Source organism: Perognathus longimembris, chromosome 3, assembly GCF_023159225.1.
Source record: "Perognathus longimembris pacificus isolate PPM17 chromosome 3, ASM2315922v1, whole genome shotgun sequence".
Classification (NCBI taxonomy): Eukaryota; Metazoa; Chordata; class Mammalia; order Rodentia; family Heteromyidae; genus Perognathus; species Perognathus longimembris.
The window spans coordinates 32,200,682-32,217,193 of record NC_063163.1 but is presented as its reverse complement, the minus strand read 5'-3'; the positions used below and the strand labels follow the sequence as shown (position 1 = coordinate 32,217,193).

The 16,512-nt window shown below is 37.6% G+C and overlaps 1 protein-coding gene across 1 annotated transcript in view; it reads right to left on the bottom strand.

The window, feature by feature from the left end:
* Diaph3 (diaphanous related formin 3) overlaps positions 1 to 8,907 on the bottom strand; it is a 433,505-nt gene extending 424,598 nt beyond the window's left edge. The window contains exon 1 of the mRNA XM_048341270.1: positions 8,639 to 8,907. Coding sequence (XP_048197227.1) covers positions 8,639 to 8,809 — 171 coding nt within the window. The 5' untranslated portion in view covers positions 8,810 to 8,907. The remainder of the gene's footprint in view (positions 1 to 8,638) is intronic.
* Positions 8,908 to 16,512: the final 7,605 nt, after the last annotated feature.

Here is a 16,512-nt window from a genome sequence, read left to right as displayed (position 1 = left end):
AGGGAGGGAGGGGAGGGAGGGAGAGAGGAAGAGAGAGAGGGGAGGGAGGAAGGAAGGAGAAGGAGGGAGGGAGGCATAGGGGAGGCAGGGAGGGAGGGAGGGAGGGAGGGAGGGAGGGGAGGGGAGGGAGGAAGGAAGGAAGGAAGGAAGGAAGGAAGGAAGGAAGGAAGGAAGGAAGGAAGGAAGGAAGGAAGGTAAAGAGGCATTTGGGTATGTCAATAACATTTACACTTAAATTAATCATGAATGAATTAATGCGCCAAGAGTAATTTGGCATAGGCCTGCAATTAACCAAGCATTCAGATTTCTAGTGTAAGCATAAATCTACACCAAGCATCACAGAAAAAGTGACTTCCAAAAGCTTACAAACAAATGCAAGAAGTAACTAAAATCAGGTTGAAGATGACATCAAAGAGAAAAATCCCTCAGAAGACATGCTGAGTGGAGGTGGAACATCATTTTAATTTAAGGCCATCACCTTTTACAAATAAATAAAACTGTCAGATTGAATTTCTAAGTGTGGATTATATATACTCCATTTTTCACATTCATTTCTCAGGCTGTCCAATTTTTCATTAAAAATGAATTGTAATTGTCATTATGAATTGAATTCTATCCAAGGTTTCAATAAACAAAAACAGTTTTACTCTAAAGTCCAAAATTAATGTCACCAATGTACAAATCATTTATTTACAAAAACGAGTGCTGCAAAGTTTCATTTTTCTGACACCTAAATAAACAGCCTATCTAGGAAAAAAATGCAGTAATTAAGAGCTAAACTCCCCAAATTCCTTGGGAAATACTTCACAGCAAAATTATCCCAGTAGTCATAGGATTATGGATCTCATCATAATCCGTTAACTTACTTAGGGTTCAAGAAATTCTACACTATAATTGGAGAAAGCAGTGGCACTGGAACAAGTATTTAGTTATTCTTTAACTCATGAAGGTCTGACTTAGACTACAACTAAGTAGGTATACACAAGTCCCTCAGTACACTGAAAGCCCTCATGTTATACATTAAGTTCTAGTCCTCTTTTCCAAGGTTTCAAATGTACCATGAAACTCAAAAAAAGGTGATATTAGAAACAATTGGTTAATTCCATTTCTGGACATACTTTTAGGGAAAGGAGGTAAAGATAAATTGGAACCTTTTAAAAATCTAAATTAAATCAAAAAACAAATGCCCTACAAGACTTTATTTCAAGGAAAAAAGCACAGAGGCTTACAGGAGAGAGAAAATGGCCATTTCAACTGAATTTACGATGTCTCATTTCTTAAGCTTATTGGTGAGAGCACAATGTCTTATACCTCCAGAGGATAAATATATGAAATGTATTTTTAAAGATAATATGTTGCTTGAACACCGAAGAAAATCAAAGTAACCTTGGAACTACATTGTATACATCTTTCACTACTGATAAAAAACATTTTATCTCATCACTACACAAAGAACTAAGGGGGAAAACCTTTTCCGGATTCAAGTACACTTCTAACTTTCTAACTTGTGTCACAGTTTCTGTAACTGTGATCTGCTGAGCCCTTCCACAAACTTTGCAGTTCTATATTAATCTAAATGTAATTATCTTTTTCAAGGTTGTCTTGGAATCATCCGACACTTAGCTTCCTCAGTCTCTAGTACTCCATTACCTTTTGGGAATTAAGCTGACAAAAGGAAAACAGCTAAACATACACATATTTTTCTACTATTAAATCTAATAATGGTGATATAACTTCAGCAAAACATCATCATCAATCACATTAAATTAATGGTGGTGCTAATTTGAACTTTATTGGTTTTATGGTTTTGTTTTGGATATGATATGCAAATCAGTTTTAGTTTTATAGTCATGAAACAGCCATAAACATAAAGAGTTATACTTAGTTTTACATCAATTCATATATTAGTGACATAATTTTCATTATCATTCAAGTCCACACTGAATTATCACGTTTTTTTCCCCTAAATTTGCAGTTATTTTCTTTGTAGGTTCTTTTTCCTTTGTATGTTTCTTTTTTATAAATAGTTATATTATCCTAATTTCATGAACATTTTATGAAAAATATACCCTCAGAAACATACTCTAACCATTTGGGCATCAGATCTCCCTGTACCCAGGGAAATGCCACACAGCATTCCTAGACAAGAAATGAGAACAGTTCTGCCTCCTCTATACCATGAGGAACAAGCCTGGCTCAAAAAATTGCCCAGGTTCCTAACACGCTGAACTATCAGCAACCATTGTATTACTATTACTAAAGATGATAACAATGTCAACTGAATACTATTAATGGCAAATAGTCTGAGCCAGGGACCATACAATATCTGTGACATGCTAACTCTTCACCTAGACAATAATTCCATTTGACACAAGAAGAGAGACACAGAAAGTGATTAAGTACCTGCCCAAGTTTATGCCACTAGAAAATGATACCATTAGGATTCAAGCCCTAAGATTAGCAGAAGTCATTGCTCAGTATTTATAACATACATTCATCATGTATATGCCTCTTCTACAAACAACTGTAACAAAAAGTGACAATGGGTCTGGGAAAAATAAAATCTATAACAAGCATTTCCAAATAGTCTTCTCCAAGTAGCTATAAACTTGAATGTTTCAGTAACAAAAATTTATTCCAACTCTTAAGTTTCTCCTCTAAGTTAATAATGACCATTTTATTTGCTATTTGAGAAAAATTACTCCCAGTGGTAAGGTCTTTCAATGCTATCCTGCTGCTATTGAAGGAAGAGTTACCTTTGTAGATCATGTTCAAAGTAAGCCCTGGCTTTGATCCTTAATATCCCATGAAGTAAAAGGTTATGCTTAATCTATATTTTATGGATCTAAAAGTCAAATTAGTTTCTGAGATAAACAAGCAAGACTGTGAAGGTAAGCATATTCTCTAATAGTCATTTGATTCCTGGTTTAGAGAATACTATGTGCTGAGTAAAAGACAATTACATTAGTGTAATATGTAGCAGGTTTTTTTCTAATATTATTCTGCAAGCATAAACAATATATACGTGCTAATTTACATTCCATGTAAAAAGCCAATTTTAAATCCAATTTATAAGGCAATAAATATATAAAGATTCTAGGACACGGCAATAAAGTTATGCCATAAAGTAGAGTTAATTCAAGACAACAATAATAAAAGCATGACAAATTTTTAGCATTCCACCAACTGCACAAAGGTGTTTCAGGTAACATCTGTTCAGGAGCAATTGCTACAAGATAGAGTAGATGAGATGCTAGGTTTCACAGTGTAATAAATGTATGTCAGTTTGCTTGCTTCATAATTAAAGGCATGAGTCTTTGAAGAAAGCAATTAAGCCTTGCTCTAAATCTGAGACAATCAGTCCCCAGCCCTACCCCTTCTTACCCTTGGGAGAAAAGATATGGAGTAGTCTGTAAGTATTAAATACCATATATCATCTATTTTCAGCAGCTAAATGTACCCCCCTTAAAATCCACAGACATTTATTCTTTTGATCAATTGTATACTAAAGCTAAACAACAAAAATAAAATCTAGGTTGATTTAAGAGCTTAGCCTAATTCACTTTGGCTGTATTACCTTAGCCAAATTAACCAACCTCTTGGCCCTGGTTTTTCCATCTGTAAATGAAAGAAGAAAAAAGGGGGTGGGACCTTCCCACCACCACCCCCTACATCTTATTGGGAAAGAAAGTCTGGGAAATTTGGAGCAATGTGTTAAAAGAGTTATTTTTCCCTTCATCTGAAGAATACTGTGCTGTGTTAGGTTGAATTTTGACATGAGTAAAACTCAGTTTCCTGAAGCCTTCATCTGAGGACACTACCTCAGTTCTTGACAGTTTAACTATGGCACAATGGCAGGTACTAGTTAAGCTGGAGTCAGTAAAGAAGTAAGTTTGAGAGGGAAAGGGGAAGTACAGTACTGAGCTCTATCTTTTCTCAGCTTTCTAGTAACTGCAAAAATGATACATCAGACAAAACTGAATAAATTTGGGTTGTTATGGCAGCCACTCTTTATTTCTTGAGTATAATCTTACTATTTTGTAGCCTCTCAAATTATCAACCTCCCAAAATATTCAAGGGATCCAATGGAGACTTAAATGCATCTAATGATTCTCCTAAGACTTTCCAATGTGGTCATGCTTTATAGCATGCTTATTTCCTAGAGGTTCAAACATCAGAAATTCATTACCATAGATCTGTAGGCCAAAAGTTCCAAATCAGTTTCACTAGGCCAAAGTGTTAGGGCATGGATATTACCCATCAAGAAGCTCCAGAATGAAACACTGCTTGAGTTCCATTTTCTGATTTTTAGACCACCAATCTCTGACTCTGTAGCCACACATTACTTTCTCCCTTTCTATAGTCAAGGAAGGATACATTAGTTTGCATTTGAAGTCTACCCTGACAATCCAAAGTAATCTGCCCATCATAAACCCTTAATTAAATCATACCTGCAAAGTCCTTTTCTGCCATAGGATTGGAGAGTCATTATCTGGCCTACTATAGCTGCCTCCAAATAAACCCAAAGAAGTGAGACAATGATGCACAGAGCTCATCCAAACCACTGTTATTTCAACTCTATTTCAGTTCCCCCTCCAAAAAAAAAAATCTATAATTGTATACCTCTTCTGACCTCAGAACCAGGAATATCCCCAATTCTACATTCATTAAAAGTATTATTATAATCCTAGCTACTCAGGAGGCGGAGATCTGAGGTCCATGATTACACACCAGTCTGGGCAGGAAAGTCTGTGACAGTCTTATTTCCAATTAATAAGCAAAAAGCTGAAAATAACAAGCAAAAAGCTGAAAGTAGAGCTGTTGCTGAAATGATAGAAAACTAATCTTCAGTGAAAAAGCCAAGGGACAGTGCCCAGGCCCTAAATTCAAGCCCCCTACCAACACACACACACATAGTGTGTGTGTGTGTGTGTGTGTGTGTGTGTATGTAATAATACAAATGAAGGCATTAATTATTGTCAGTGGCTCTTAGCTGAGAAATGGAGAAATAAAGATTTAAACCCCTGCTGGTGGCTCCCACCTATAATTCTGGCTGCTCCAAATAAGAATCACCATTTGAAGCCAGCCCAGGAAAGATAAATCTGTGAGACTCTTTTCCCCAATCAACCACCAAAAAAGCCAGAAGTGGAGGTGTGACTCAAGTAGTAGAGTGCCAGCCATGAGAAAAGAAAAAAAAAAAATCAAAGGAGAAGCCTAGGTGTGAAGTACAAAAAAAAAAGGACTCAGGCCTAAAATGACCTAGAACCAGAATCAAGCTTAATGAGTCTACTGAATTCTATCTACCTTCACAAAGGATTCACACCACCTGCATGGTCCTCACAACCTCCTCCAACAGTACTGTGTCCCCCCCACTAGCAATCCCCAGTATCTCAATGCTTAATAAAATTTCTACTGAAACCAATCTGGTTACTTCACAAATAGCCCAGATCAGTTGATAGCACAGCCAAATTACTATGTGATTACACTGAGTCAATTTCTATATTTACTCTTTTTTATGGGAAAGGGTCTATGCTACAAACATTGTTACAGAATCCACAAGTGACCTGAAGCCCACAACTGCACTTTCAGTAGAAACACACATTTGTCTATCTTCATTATCAGGACTCAACATAAAAGCAGGCTTTCTGTGGGCAAGAGAGCTTGCTTTCTTAAGCTGAGACAAGAGCAAAGTGGCCATTTTATCACACAATCCTAGTACTGGCTGGCAGCTTTGGAGATGTGTGCAAAATTTTGAACTAATTATTCCCACCCTTGTCACACTGTCACCTGTATTACTTGTACTAAGAAAAAAATATATATATGTATATATACAAATTCTAAGATCATACTGAATGAACTGAAGAAGTCAGACTAATCCCAATCCAAAAAAGGCCAAGAACTGACTAGACATCTGATAGTAGATGAACTACAAACCTATCACTCCTTGAGGCACTGTTTAAGATCAGCAACCTCTCAAAGATTATCAGCTATCCCTCAAACTACAGTTTCTGGTGTAGAACACCAAGAGCAGTGAGAAACAGGTACATTGGGAAAACCTGCTCAGAACGCACCTTTTAGATTGAGTTAAGGCCTAAGGCCAGAAACAGATAAAAACCAAGCCTAAAATTCCTAACCCAAGAATCTCATCTCAAAGGCCCAGGGCAGTGGCTCAACTCCGTAATGCCACCTGTTCAAGAGATTGAGAGGATCAGCATTTGGAGCCAAGAGATATAAAATGTTCTGGAGACCTTTCATTTGGTCCCTTCATTTGGAGGAGTAAGTCAGGAAGCCTGTCATTCCAGCTACAATGGCAGCTCTAAGTAGGAGGATCTTAGTCTGAATCTGGTCCATGACAAAAACCTGACCTTACCTGAAAAATAGCCAAAGCAAAATAAAGAAAAAGAGGACTGGGGGTATGACTCAGAGCACCTGACTAACAAACACAGTACCCAGCCCAGAGTCAATCAGCAGTATGACCAGCTCCTTCCTCCCTCCCCCATCCACATAAAAAGCTTATAAAGATCAACAAGCAAGCAAAACGAAAGCAAGCCACCATTAAGTCAAGCTAATATGAACAGTCCAAAGACTGAATACACCAGAACTGTCAAAAGCAATTAAACAGGAAAAGTTTAAACAAGTAAATTAACAAGAAACAAAATACTATCAAAATACTCGGGCAACTCTGAAAAAGAAGCAACTGGAAATTACCAAAATAAAACTGCTAATCTCAAGTACCCAAAATTTATACTTAATAGCATATTAGTAAACATAGCTGATAACAGAAAGGATGAATTGCAAGATACATCTAAAGAAAATTACCACGTAAGCAAGAATCTACATTAATTTAAGACATCACCGTAAGTCTAAACTATTCCTAAATTAATTATGGAGTCATTATTCAAAACAACACACACACACACACACACACACACACACACACACACACACGGCATTTTAGATGTGCTTATTCCTTGGAGGGCTTGAAGCATTGTCTATGAGACGTCATTTCATCTTTACATGCCTTTTAAGAAATGGCATGCTATTGCCAACATGACCAACCTAAGAAAAGAAAAACAGCACCTAATATACTCTTCAATGAAAATAAACATACATACAATCCTTTCTTTTGAATCTCCTTGTCTGTAATGACAGAACACCACACCACTGCAATTCTGAACCATGGTAGTCAATCAATAAATAAATAAACAGAATGATATTATTATACCAAAAAGTACATATACCAGAAAGTGAATTCTTCTCATTTCGACAGTATTTTTTATTGGCAAATTAACTCTTTCCTGTTCATTATTCAAACCACTCAAAATAACAATGATCAAGAATGGGCAACAATTCTACAAAATATCTGCCTTTTGATGATTAATTTAGCATAATTAATCCCTACTGTCCCTCATTCTCAGTATTCTGATATATTTCGTAGCTCGGCTGTTTACTAAATTATTATGTTAAGTAAATGGCATGCTTAGCTATTGGTTCACAAGCAATTATTTCCTTAATTTGTGAGTCATAACTTCCATTCCTCAAGTTTTACTTGTCCATAGTGGCAAGTGCTATAATATGGCCTTTAAAAAAAAAACTGCTTTTCCATACTAAGTAAAAATGGAAGGGTCAGTACTAAAATTTCAATACTGTAGGACTCATATATCAAAATATCAAAATCTACAAGCCCATATGCAATTTACTTACACACACCAAATGAGACAACCACCACTCTCTTTCTAAAATAAAAAAAAAAATTGTAAGATGTACTGTACTTATGACACTACCTTTGAGTGCTAATGGGAATACGTAACTTGAACCAGAATAACGAGTTTCAAGTTTCAAATACTTACACTTCTTTCCAAACTAAACAAAACATTCCTTGGCAGTGTCTACAAGCCTGCCAATTTTTAAAATGAGCTGTTTCAACTGAAGAGGGGGAAAAAAATATATCTAGCTTAAAATTTTCTGACTGGGCTAAAATACTCAGCAGAAAACCCTGCTTACATCTTGTAATCCTAAATACTCAGGAGGCTAAGATTTGGTTCAAAACTAGCCAAGGCTTTTAGAAAAGACAATCTCTAAAAATAATCAGAAAAAAAAACTGGACTGGAGGCGTGGTTCGTTTGGTATAAAGCCAGTCAAAAGTGAGCAAGTAAGCAAACATTCAGAGGAAAGGCTCTGAGTTCACATTGGACTGGTAAAACACACAATATATACACATGCCTATATGTAAAATACATATATACAGAAAGTGAATACACACACACACACACACACACACACACTACTAATATCGAAAAATTCTTGGCATCTTCTACCCCGTTTTGCCAAGGGCAGAAGCTCTAGGGCAACGCAGGGTCTACCTATGTAAGGTCGATGCATAGATATTTGGACTCTCTCTCAAGTCAGCTTTAAGAAACATGGGTTAGCACAAAACTCAGTGGCCTGAGAACACAGAGCCGGACCCAGTCCTGGTGGCTCTATGGAGACTGAGACACTGGATGAGCTGCACGGAATGTGGGCACACCCCAGCTGTCAGCAAATTCTGGGTTGAAAGACACCCACCCCACCCCCATTCCCGGATCCAGCTCGAGACCCGGGCGCCACCCCCCCTACCCCGACTGCAGGCGACACTTACAAACTTGGGGCGTTTCTCTCCGGGCTCCTCGGGGCCCACGGGATGGTGGGACCCCTTTCTGCGCGGCATCCTGCCGTCCCGGCAGCCTCGGAGCGAGGCGGAGGAGGAGTGCGGGGTCCCCGCGGAAGCGCCGGAGGTCGGGGGGTGCAACCGCGGCCGGCGTCGCTCCATCCTTCGTGGCGCGTAGAGAAAGCTCAGCCGGTGAGATCGTGGCGGCCGAGGGTCCAAGGGGCTTCGCTTTCCCCGCACAGCTGCCCAGGGTGCCAGACACGCCTTGCCCACAACCGCTGTGGTGGAGTCACGGCCAATACATCCGAATTCTCCCGCCAATGAGCTCAGCCCCAGATTGGCCAATCACGCGCTCCACCGGGTCAAGTCTCCGACAGTGCTCCGCCCCTTCCGGAAGAGTTCGAATTCAATTGGCTGTCCTGCCTGCCTATTCTCTACTACTCCCACCCTTCAAGGGGCAGCCAGCTTCTCGTGAGAGGGAAGATTGGGAGGGGAAAGGACGTTCAGTGGGAGGAAGGGTGAGCAATTGAGTCATTATATTCAGGGTACATTATGTAAAAGATGTACTGTGCAACTTCAGGCTGGGAATGGGTTAGGAAAGGTGGGGAGAATGATGCAGTGGATGATATGGATCAGGATAAATTGTACTCATAGTACAATTAATAACTACTTAATAAAAATTAATTAGACTGAGTTACTTAATGCCTGCAGAATGCTTCAGTGCTGAGTATTTGCTCTGACATTAGTAGAAGGGTCACCAAAAATCAGCCTGACTAGATAGACCATGCTTTAAAGATCTCACAGCAGAATGTGGTTTATGAATATTTCTCCAAACAACACTGAAAGGTAAATGTTCTTGCAATTCCTTTGCATGTTCATTTTTACAGAGTAAATCTGAAGCAGAAAATCTGGAAAGGCAGAATACAGGTTCTTACCAGGCAAGAGAGTGGCAGGCCAATCAGATGAAAGCATTCTAGGCAAAACAAGGCCAAGAAGGGTCAAGAAAACAGACCTAAAGTACCTGCATAGGCCTATAAGGTAAGGTACCCAAACCAAAATGGTGCATAGTTTGTTGTGTATATGCCAGAGGTCAAACAATAAGGCTAATATAGTTTTCTTCTACATCAGTGTGGATTTTCCACTATAAAAGTCTTTTTTTTTTCTCTGACCTATTCCTCAAATTATTGGTCATCTGTCAGTAGGGCAGTGACATGTGCCAAGATTCTGGTATACACACAGTATTGATTTGGGTACAAGAAACAACTGGAAGTTCTCAAGGGAGACTACCACAGAGGTTCAGTAAGATTGGACCTAGTTCCAAATAAATTATGCTACGGCTTATTCTGGTTTTGATAGTGTGAGGGCTTTTTTGTTTTGTTTTTTTACTCTGCCATATTCTCGACCACTTTCTGTCCTCAAAGAGAACCTGATCTTTAGGGAAATTTCTAAGAGTTCACCAAGGTTAGGAGAGCTAACAGCAGTTCTGTTTCATGACAGACCATGGTAAGTTTTATCCTTCCACTGACAAGCTATGCAGTGTTAGAAGTGATCTCTACGTTTCTTTGCTTCTCTTTACAAAATGAGAATAAAAATTGTAATATCTACTAAGTAAGGTATGTTTAGGCTTTATGAGGCAGTGTATATAAAGCCCTTACACCCCAGTATCTTCCAGCCATAGACCACCAAGAGCACTCAATACCTATAGTTGGAACAAGTCAAATTTACTACAGGAAGTGAACATGCACCATAGAGGACTCATAAAAAATTTCTAGAAAGTTCTAAAAGATGTGGGCGCTGGTTAGGTGATTTGAAGAAAATGCTACAGAATAGAGTTCACAGGTCTATAAAGAGAGAAGGCATGTCAGGTTAAACAACAAAGCTAAAGCTGTAATTGATAACTAAGCAATCATTCTTTGTAGAATGAAGGAATTTGAGATGATAGAAGACAAAATTACAGCAAATTTAATCTAAAGATCTAATTGGTTTATAACAGCAACTACAGAATTGGAGACAACCTCATTCTCAAATTACTATGAGTGTCCAGATAAACTGAGCAAAGGAGTTTGGCTTCATCAACCAAAAAGGTGTTGAGGAAAGCAAAAGAATGAACAGTAAATTGACCATCCTCACAGGGTTAAAAAAGAGGGAACATTCTTTCAGGCCTGCTCAAGAAGTGTGGTTGATACGAAATTTCTGGTATTTTTAGAAACTAGCCCATTTCAGAGTTCAAGTTAAATATACAAAGCATGAGTAAGTCCACTGTAGTTTGGTGTGATCTGCTACAACCTATCACAGACCTAAGTCCGAAACTAAATTAAACTCATGGCTTTCCATGAGTTTATTTAACATTAATATTTTGTTATTTGAAAATTCACTTTTTGTTGTCTGATGAGATGAAATTGGGAAGTGGTCATATTTTGTCTCATTTCATCATGATCATATAATGACTCTGTCTTTCACTGGCATTCTGTAAGATGCTGAACATCAAGAAAACTTGACCAAGCTTTGAGAAACAGACTATTTTCTGGCCAGCTTTACCTTGATGTCAAGGCTTAGGGTACAGGACTTAAGACACAGGTGGAAAAGACAAAAGGCAAGCTTGAAAAGCTTGGAAAAAGCTTGAAATACTGGAGTACCCTTGATTAACCTGTCAATTACCCACTGCATCCTTGTGAGGATTCACTCAGGATTCTGAGGATGCCTAGGTGAAGGAAGGAATCGATCATCTCCAATGGATGGTAAGAATGTTGTAAGGTATTTTGAGATGTCAGATTGGGAGTCCTTATTGGAGAACAGGCAATCACAGGTGGACTTCTGTCTCAAAGACCTACAGCCCCTTGAACACTGAGCCATGAGAACAGGAGAAGAAAAAGAGAGCAGAAAAACAATACTGACATACCAGACCAACACCAATAGAGAGTTGAAGTGGGACATCATGGTGACCAGAGGAGAGACAGAAGACAGGAGTCATGGCATAATGGTGCCTAAGCTGATCTATACCTAAATGCTGTCAGGGGCAAGGGTCATGGTCACAGGAAACTTGAGGTTCTTCCAAGTTCAAGGCACAGGACTGACAGATCTAGTAACCTATTCTCCAAATCCCTGACTCCTGCCTCTAGGAATTCAGGCACGTCCATGATAATATCTAAATAATTATTATTAAATAGATATTACAAAGTTCCCTGTCATAGAGCTTTGGCTAAAGTGGGACACACGAATTCTTGCATAGATAGTCAGCCAACTAGGATGACACTCTGGTAACGTTTATAAAGGTGAAGGAAATATAGTTGTAGCTATCACCCTTAGAAATTCTATTTAACCCTGTGGAGAAGCTCAAAGGTATACTTAAAAATATATTCTTCATATATAGCAAAAATAAATAAACTAATTATCATGGTCAAGCAGAGAATTAAGTATATGGATGTATATTAGGCAATGGACCCCTACCCTGCATTTCAGAGACATAAGTAGTTACAGATAAATAATACTTATATAAATCATACAAATAAAAAGCCAGATGGCCATGGCTCACACCTATTATCCTAGCTACTTAGGAGGCTGAGCACTGTACTCAGGAGGCTGGTTTGAAGCCAGCTCTGAAAAGAAGTCCTTGGGACTCTATCTCCAAAATAGCTGCAAAAAGACTGGCTGGAAGTGTGGCTCAAATAGTAGAGCCCAGTGAGCTTGTGCCCTTGATTTCAAACCCTAGTCCATGCAAAAAATAAAAGCAAAATTAGGAGGGGGAGAAGGAGAGGGAGGAGGAGGAGAAGGAGAAGGAGAAGGAGGAGAGGAAGAAGAAGTCCATTTGCACAAAATGTATAAAAAATATGCTGAAATATATATAAAGTATATTCCTACACATTTATGTGAAATACATACATGAATAAAATATGCAGAAGGAAGTATACCTCATTGTGCATAAATCCTCTAGATTTTAGATATTAGAACAATTACCTGTCCAATATTGCGCCCTCTTCATTTTAGGCTCTAATTGTCAAGAGATAAAGGTCACTTGATTTGGGTCTTGATATCTCCCATGCTCTTACATGCTGGGCTTCCTTGGCTAATAATGCTGCAGTTTTACAATGCAAGCTTTTGTAAATTACATCCACAGAATGATCATTGACATAGTCACGTTATGTGTTTACCTCTATCAAGGTTTCACAAACTTAGCACCATTGACCCTCTAGTGGCACTAGTTTTTGGTGTGAAGATAATGTAACCAGTATTCAGCTACACCCATTCTCTGAAATGAATTTGCTTGAAAAGAGTGAGGTAGTTATAAAAGAGCTCTTATTAACTAAAATATTGGTTACCTAGCCATTGATAGAAAATGCTTTCTGATCCCTGCTAAAAAAATGTGCTTTTTCTGTAGGTATATCACAATTACTTGTATTTTCTTATGTATTTCCCATCAATGTGACAAGTATTCCCAACCAGAAGGAAGTATTAATTCCCATGGTAGCATAAATTACCTACATAGAATTTAACAAGTTTAATGGAAAAAAAACAACAACACTGTTTAACAAGGTCAAGAAGATCCTAACATTATAATCAACTGGTGCAAAAAAACAGAGTTGTTTTGAGGTACACTTGAAAAGCAAAATTATTATGTGGATATATGATTCTTCTTAAAATAGAGTAAAACAATTTGTGCTCTGATAACTTTTCTCTAGGGTCTCATGCTGTAAGTTCAGATAGAAATTCTTCATAGGAAATGTAATTAGTAGAACACAGTTTAATGTCATGCTTAATAGTTTCCCAGAATGTTCTGATTAGAAAATTAATCTGCCCATGTTTGTGGATGATAGAGCCACATAAAAGAGAACAGAAATATTCTTATGAGGGTGAGCCACTTAACTAAGATTCAGTTAAAAGTGTTAGATGTCAGAACCAGACTGTACTCCCAATATGTGAAATAATAGAAAAAAATGAATTAGGTAATTATTAAGACTGTTGTGAGATTATGATTTAATTTCTTCATATTAAAGCACAATTACTAAAGCCTAAATATAATTTGTTGAGTCAGTTGGAAAATAATTTGCCTGACAATAGCAAATAATATCTATGACACTCAAAGCTAAAAACAAGTGTAAAATAAGCCACAAGAATTTTATGATACCCAAAAGAAACTTTCAAATTGTCCTTTGCTTCCAATTGTGTCTTTATTTCATTACCACATGGTTTTCTTTTTCATTTTCAGGAGAATTACTATGTTGTGGACATTGCACAAGATCATGCATATATAAAACCTGTTTTTCCTGAGGTCATTCCTTAAGGTGTCCATTTGTGTGCATTCTTTTCTTTGTGGTATAGTCTTTGATATAATACATTAAAAGTTATTTTCTCAATTAGCTAAGATAAACACACTGGTGCTCATATTTGAGTCATGAAAAGTTAATGTTTAATCCATTGCAATAGTTAGCACTTTACCTTTTTCCCTGAGATGTATGAAATGTTTACAGTTTCCTGAGACCTCAAAGTAGACTTTTATGTTGTCCTGACACTGTAGTTATAAGTCATCAGACAATTTTATACTATCATATCCTTATTCCCAGTCCTTAATATCTCTTAGGGCCTAGGAAAAAATCCTGAAAATATTCCTTGACTTGTCCCTCATTTTGACAAATCATACCTACTTCAAGATGTTTCTGGAGAACAGAGTACTACTCAAACACCTGGAAAAGAGGAATGAGGTAGGTGGCCTCTCTATGTTACTTTTCTATTACTGCATCAAACTATCTGAGAAAACTAACTTAAAAGAGAAAGGATTTCTTTTGGTTCATGATTTCATAGGCCCATAGTCATGGAGCTACCAATTGACCATAGACTGAAAGCCCTGCCACATTGTGGCAGCTGGAGAGAGTAGCAGAAGAGGCTGCTTACCTCATGGCAGCCAGGAAGTGGAAAGAGGAGGCAAGAGCAATAATACTTTTGAAAAGCACTCTCTAGTGACCCACTCATTCCAACAAGACCCTATCCCCTACTAGCCCATTCAGCTACTAAATCATCAATGGGTTAATACATTCTCGATGGAGTTACTGCACTTGTGATCAGCCCTCAGTGGCACCATCACCTGAGGACCAAAGAAGAGCCTTTGGGTATCATTTCATAGCCAGGCTATATCACAATAAAAGTAGCAAAAAATGAAAAGAAGGTTTGTTTTTGTTTGTTTTCTGAGTTAAAGAATTTAGACTTCAGATCTATGTTATATTAATCAATGTAAAGAAAAATATTTTTCACAAGTTTGACAGAGTTGGAAAGGAGAGAAAATTAAAGCTCTTCCTATATATCTAAAATCCAATACATACAAAAGTAAGCTCAGTATCTTTTATCTTTTCCCTACAAGCAAGTCACCTAGGAAGATACTGCCACCCCCCTTCCACCTTACTGAGTAACAACAGAAACTCCTCAGTTAAACACAATCTCTTCTTGTAACACCCAGTCTCCAAATATTGTCAATACCCCATTAATAATACAACCCAGATAGATCCATTATCGCCACACCATTGCCTACCCCTGTGCCCTGATCATTTAAGCAGCCTTTCTTTTTTCAGGCTTCATTTTGACATCCCCAATGAATACTGTAGGCAGAGAGATCACTGTGGCTGCTCTCTTTGAAAAGGGCTTCTAATTGTCTGTGTCACTCCCCAAGTTCATTCTTTGGTTTGCTTTGTTCTGTTGTTTTTTGATGTTGTTGTTTGAAAGGTCGTTTGTTTGTATGGTTGTTGTGTGAGCGTGTGTGTGGTATGTTTGTTTTTCATTTTGTTTTTAGCTTTTGTGACAAGATCTTGCTATGTATCCACCACTGTTCTCAATCTTATAGTCCTCCTGCCTCAGCCTCTGATGTACTGAGATTACAGGTGTGCAATTGCTTCACTTTAAAATCCAGCTATTTTTACCTTCACAATATCTCAAAGAAGGAGAGGGAAAAATGTCCAGAGAAACTATCAATAAGGCATATATTGCATTATAAGGCAATATTGCATCAACTAGCAAACTGGAAGCTGAAAAACCTTTGTTGCTTGACATCCATGAACCTCTACTTCTGTTGACCTCAAAACAAACAAACAAATCAACAATAACAGACAATTTCTTGCTCAGGGAAGAAAGGATCTTTGAATTTAAGAAGCTTTTAGAATTCTTTGTCATTCACAATTTGGCCATGGTCTTTCTTCTGAATTTTAAGAATAATATTTACATTGTCTTTTTGGACATGAGGAAGATATGTGCATTTTAGTTACTTCAGAATTCACTCCATTTATCTTCAGAATAAAAATATTTCTGATTACCTTTTGTACATGATTTCTTAGGGAACTCTTTCCAGTTTGTACTATTCTACCATTCTTGTCATTAGGAAATGTGATTCATGCATGTGTATAGTTTAAATTACAAAAAAAAAAAAGTATTTCTTCATTTTCTTTGCTTTAATTGTACTGTAAAATCTCACCAAAATTCTTTAGTTGAGGCCTATCTTGTCATCCCTCTTTCTTCACTTTTCTAATAAATATTTTCCTTTACCTTTAGGTTATATCTTCATGACTAAGTTTCTGAGATTTTTCTTTTCTTAAAGGCAAATGCTGGAGCGTAATTATCTTCCCACCATATGGTTTCTCTTCTTGTCTTTATTCCTCAAAACTATCACACAGATCTTTTGCAATTGCTACGGAAATTCATCTGACCTCTCTCTATTATATTTGTGCACCTCTAAACAAACCATCTGTTGTGTCCTTCAGATAGTTACTAAATCTTGAGTTTGTTTTTAAGGTCTTGGCATTTCTACAACTCTATTTCACACCTCTCTTGGTTGTATGATTTGATTCCCTACATCTAATTTCCATGTCCTACTAAGAAAGAGCAAACTG